At 34.1% G+C, this 6,000-nt stretch overlaps 1 protein-coding gene across 1 annotated transcript in view; it reads right to left on the bottom strand.

Moving 5' to 3' along the window:
* Positions 1–1,185: 1,185 nt before the first annotated feature.
* The window catches only part of LOC131049383 (probable aldehyde dehydrogenase), a 107,114-nt gene continuing 102,299 nt past the window's right edge, over positions 1,186–6,000 (bottom strand). The window contains exons 13-16 of the mRNA XM_057983428.2: positions 4,090–4,299; positions 3,555–3,665; positions 1,754–1,833; positions 1,186–1,585 (exon numbers count right to left, since the gene is read on the bottom strand). Coding sequence (XP_057839411.1) covers positions 1,447–1,585; positions 1,754–1,833; positions 3,555–3,665; positions 4,090–4,299 — 540 coding nt within the window. The 3' untranslated portion in view covers positions 1,186–1,446. The remainder of the gene's footprint in view (positions 1,586–1,753; positions 1,834–3,554; positions 3,666–4,089; positions 4,300–6,000) is intronic.

Here is a 6,000-nt window from a genome sequence, read left to right as displayed (position 1 = left end):
TTTACTTTAAACATTTTCATTATTTATCTTTAGAAAATACCAAACATTTACACAAATGATTACACACTACAATTATAAAAGATACTAGACTCAATTTCTCCACCATAACACATTAATTTTTCTATTCATAGACAGTGACAAGCATCTACATGCCTTATGCCTGCTGCAAGTAACTATTTCTAGTAAAAACAAACTCCTACCAAATTTGTAAACACTAAACAATTTAATTCCACTTGTCATATATATATATATATTTTGATCATTGAGTTAGTCGTCATATGATTATTTATTGTTATATCGTTATAAGCGGCAACACCACCACCCATGAGAGGTAGAGGGGGTCCCCGTCAATTGGTTTGTCCCATAAATCAATGGGGTTTCATATTTCTTCCAATCCATCAACTTTTGTAAGACTATAAGGGATACTAAAAGGTTTAATGATTTATCAATAATAAAACTACTTTGAAATAATTTTAATTCATTACGATAGTCCTCAAAATATTATGATTTTAATTTTTAATGGTTAGCGACCCTTTTAGTGTAGATATTATTTCTAAGGTATTGTCATTCCTTTGCACCAATGTCTCATATCGATATTTGTTTCGCACAAAAATAGATTCAAATAGTCATTAGACACTAATTATTTTTATTTTGTATTGTAGAAAATTTCAATTTTCTTTAAATGCCTATAACAAGAACTTTGCTATTAAACCAAATATCCTTTGACATTACACAGTAATTGAATACATTGGCTCTTCAATTCTTCGGATCTTTTTAGCAGATTTAACACTCTGTGCTGATGTTACCGTATTCGCTAAAAAATTGTTTCAGGCCGACCTACACGGAGATATTGAAATGGGGGTTCCTATAAACTTCAGTCAGTCGTGACGAGAGGAGTTCATATACAGCCAGGCAATTTAGGAATTAGAAATTCGATCCCACCAGTGTGAGAGTTTATGTATGATTATTACAGTTCCAAACTGTCTTCATGTGTCAAAATGCAACATGGATTGGAACCACTTTAAAAAGTAATCCATGCCAAAATTACACAAATTATAAATCTGCAATTTTTTGTTTGGACTAACTACTAATGAATGGACATTAGACGGCTGTGTTCGATTTGGATTACATACAACCGTCAGAAAACCCGGTGAAAAGGATGAGAAAATCAAGCACAATTGGAAATAGGTAAAGAGCTATTTAGAATTTATAAATTATTACTCAATATATTTATTAGATAATATTGGCCTTAGAGATTACATCTTATTCTTTGGGTGTTCACAGAACCCCAAATCAGCTTTGAATTTTGCCATGCATATGAAGACATATCTGAAAAATGATATGGCAGTTGCATGAGTAACTGGTAAGCACATCATTTTTTATCTCATCTCAGACGCAAAATAAAATTGCGACCTACAGATTTATCTGCCCTCGGAAAAAAGTTAATCACGTGCAAGCTGGAAGAGTCCAACTATTTGGCACGGGACCGATATCATATATAATCTCTCGATGGCAGGACCAAACTAATTTGATTGCTTCTGGAGTACCGATGCCTGCTCCTCTTGGATCTCCAGCCGGACCAAACCTGAGAAATTCCGTCTGTTACTACTAATGGAATGTTTGAAATTGGAGGGCAATTAATAGATGACTTCTTTTACAAATTTTAGGAAAAAACGCATCACCCATTCAACAAAATAAGCAATACAAGTTTCTTTAATATAAATATATAATGCAATATGGAGAAGTGAACAACCAGTGGTTCTGCGGAGCTCCTGTTGTTCGGGCCCGGATACCAGCATATGTCGTACCATTTACTGATCTTCCTAGGACATCCTGCAAACATTATAAGAAATATATTAAGTCATCATTGTCATTTCTTTAATATGTCTATCTAAATTAACATGCCATTAAATTGTCTATCTAAAGTTTTCTGAAACAAATTTGTATTCACAGTCTTTGGATTCATTCTACAACTAAAATTACAAAACTATGATCAATAGATACATAAGAGGAATTTGTGGGGTTGAAATGATGGTTAATCGGTTGGAAGGATTTACAACTCTTCATCAATTCTTCCCAGAAATACTGGAGGTTCATGCTGATTAACAAAGATGTCAGAACTTGAAGAGAATACGAGTACTGAGAACTGGAACAATAATCTGGTGAAAACCACAAGTGTGGTAACTGGTTACAGATACTGTCAAGTATAGGAATGGATTCAGGCAGCAGAAAGGTACCCCAACAGTCATATTCATCATAAAGTTGCATCTGCAATGGGATAATTGGAGAAGAGGCTTATTGGGCGTTTTGAATCTATGCTATAGGGAGTGTCAGAAGCGTTAAGAAACAGGAACAGAAACACAGCAGGTTGTGTTTTCAAGGCCGTTACCCAAGTCATTCTTAGGTCTCGAGACAAATCTGCCAAAGGATTATTGGATTGGCTGAGTAAAATAGTAAAACATTGCAGAGATACATAATAATAACAAGAACGAGGGATGGTGTCGGCACAAGAGAAAGAACATCAGATAGTCTGTGAATAATAATAATAAAAAAAGACAGGTTCAGAAGATCACGAATAAGTTATAACACAAGTATTGAATGGTGGTGGAGGTTTTGTGCAAGTTTGCAGATCCACGCAGTTTGAGCAAGTCACACAAGGAAGCTGTTGGGCTCCACAAGAAGCAGAAGACACCGTGTTGGACAAAGTAAAATACAGAGTCATGTGAGAAGTGGAAGAAGCCGCACCGCTTGAAGAGCCAGTAAAGCAAGTGGGTGCCAGATCAAGTGACAGAATGATAGGTGGCAAAAACCATTCTCAGATGTGTGGAGAAGCAGGTACATGGTAAAAATCTTATCGTGCAAGCTCGGCCACAAAAGACACAATGAAAATCCAATGCACTCATTGGCAAACATCTGAACCCGCCCTGACAAAACTAGCAGGTCTGGCCCTCGAGGAACAAAAATTGTTAATCAGAACGACTGTGCTTAAGGATTAATTGTCTTGTCAACAAGACTTTAATCATTCTGCATAAGGCAATTGCAGAGGACAAAGTGAGTGCCACCCATGCATGTAGTATACGCACAGGTCAGCTGCTGAATAGAATGCAATTAGGATTAAACAATAATAAAGCATCACGAAATTTGAGCACCTTTTCTATCGTACATGTTATTTCAGGATATGGGTATATGATTCTACCATGGGAATAAGGATGGTGTGTGAATGATAGTTTAGTAGGGTAGTGGAGGTGCACAAGGGTAGCTGTTGAAAGAGTGCCATGCACGAGAAGGGCTCCAACTGATCTCCTAGCATGAAAAGTCAAAGCTGCTCCAACCTTGCATTTTGAGCCATTTTAAGTATGGGTTGTCTTTGGGCAACTCAGAGGAGCCTGGGGAGGGAACACAAATCAATCCTCCTGATCTGATTATTTTCATTCTATAATAAGCTTTTGAAATCAAATATTTTTGCAATGAAAATAATTCCAATGAGTAGTACATCATAACAAAATGACACTAGACATAATTAAAGAAGCATTAATGAGCACTCATAAATATACCTGCAAGAAATTAATATCATTTGAAACAACTGCTGCTGTTAAATGGGCATGCATCCTTTCACATGCATCGAGCACCTTAGAAAGCTCATTTTGTCTGTAATTAGTTATAATCTGCAATTTACCAACAACCTAAGTATTATAACAATCCATTTGATGAATAATTAATTACACCTTTCATTCATAACATCCCATCCTCTGTAATATGTAATATCAAATAGCCTTCAGTACCGTGAGGCAAAATGGCTGTAAAAGCAACTATGTACTATAGTTTTATCATAAAAACATCACTAATGATAGTTGTACGATATAGGTTGAAATATATCTCGACTTTTTCTATTCAGAAAATATTTGAAGACCCATTTTCTGAAGAGAATATACATTATAAATCCACCACTAATGATTTTTGTATCATACAAGCACAAATTCATAGATTCCTTCACTGTTTGTAGAGAAGATTGAAAAGTTGCAAACAGATGAAGAACCTTTTATAAAAAAAAAATGCATTCATGCAATAAAGTTCATTTGATGATATTACCTGGAATGGACCAAAAATTTCAGTTGTCACCAAATCAAAATTTGCGCCTTTCAATATTTCATTAAGAGGTACAAATATGGCTGTTGGTTTCAGAGCACCATAAATTTCAGGAATACTATGGTTTTTTAGGGGTTCTCCGCCAAATAACAATTTTGCACCTGGAATTTCTAGTAACCTTTCTACATGTGCTAGCATCCGCTCGGTTGTCACCTGAAAAGCACACCAAAGAAAATTTAAGCATGAGATGTTGAAATGTACAAACAACCATCGACAATAAAAGATAGATTAGATCTCAGTTCTCCAATTTCTCCCATATTACTGCTGCCAGTTGGATTCATCAATATTAAGATAAATAGGCTACTTGTGTTCAGCCTTTGTATTTGGAAAAGCTAAGCCATAGACTCAACTTTTGTTTGAAAAAGAGACAAAAACTATTTTTTAAAAATAACTTCAGGGTATTTCCATAGCATAGAGATATAAAGAGAATATAAAATAGAGTTTAACCCGTGAATTGTAGAAAATAATTTTTGTTGTTTATATTCATATTACTGATTACATAGGCAAATAATCAGTTAACTTTTTAAGAGGGCAGTCACCAAATACACCAAATAGTTGTCTAAGTCAGATCAAATATTAACTAAGTCTATGAAGTAATAGAGATCAAAAGTTAACAGACATATAGAAAAAGTGAAAGCCATTTTGAAGTGGTCCAAGAATTTCATTGTGATTGAGGTAATGAGTTTTGTAGGGTTAATTCAATATTTTAGAAAGCTTATCAAATCATATTCCACAATTGCAATGCTTTATATCATAGTAACAGAAATCATTTGGGGAAAAATTGGCAAACCATGAGTATAAGGTTTTTTTAAAAAATGGATAAGAAATTGGATTTTAAAAAATAGTAAAAATTTGTAGAAAAATAGACACAAACTACTTTTTTTTTTAAACTTAAGGGCATTTCCATAGCATAGAGATATAGAGAGTAAATAAAATAGAGTTTAACCCATGAATTATAGAAAATAGATTTTGTTGTTTATATTCATATTGCTGATTAGTGATTACATTGATTACATAGGCAAATATTCATTTAACTTTTTAAAAGGTCAGTCACCAAATACACCAAATACACCAAATAGTTGTCTAAGTCTAAGATCAAAGATTAGCTAAGTCTATGAAGTAGCTAATATTAAAATTTAAAAGAATGAGATCCAACTATTGTTAGGAATTTAGTAAAAGTGGAAGCCATTTTGAAGTGATCCGAGACTTTCATTGTGATTGAGGCAAGGAGTTTTCTAGGGGTATTAGCTAAGTCTATGAAGTAGCTGAGATCAAAATTTATCAGACAGAGATCCAACTATCGTTAGGATTTTAGTAAAATTGGAAGCCATTTTGAAGTGATCCAAGACTTTCATTGTGATTGAGACAAGGAGTTTAACCCATGAATTGTAGAAAATAGATTTTTGTTGTTTATATTCATATTGCTGATTACATAGGCAAATATTCATTTAACTTTTTAAAAGGGCAGTCACCAAATACACCAAATAGTTGTCCAAGTCTGAGATCAAAGATTAGCTAAGTCTATGAAGTAGCTGAGATCAAAATTTATTAGACAGAGATCCAACAATCATTAGGAATTTAGTAAAAGTGGAAGCCATTTTGAAGTGATCCAAGACTTTCATTGTGATTGAGGCAAGGGGTTTTCTAGGGGTAGTTCAATTTTTGAGAAAGCTTATCAAATCATATTCCATAGTTGCAATGCTTTATATTCCGTGATGGCAATTGGTAAGTCTTTTATATGGGGTAGAATTCAACAAAAGGCATTTGTTTAGCTGAAGTAAAAGATTAGCAAGCCACTGGTTTTGGCAACACCTAGCTTGCAACTACCATTTTAGGTAGAGACAAATTTTAAAG

Source organism: Cryptomeria japonica, chromosome 3 (assembly GCF_030272615.1).
Source record: "Cryptomeria japonica chromosome 3, Sugi_1.0, whole genome shotgun sequence".
Lineage (NCBI taxonomy): Eukaryota > Viridiplantae > Streptophyta > Pinopsida > Cupressales > Cupressaceae > Cryptomeria > Cryptomeria japonica.
The sequence above is the reverse complement of the archived record's forward strand: the minus strand, read 5'-3'. Positions and strand labels throughout refer to the sequence as shown.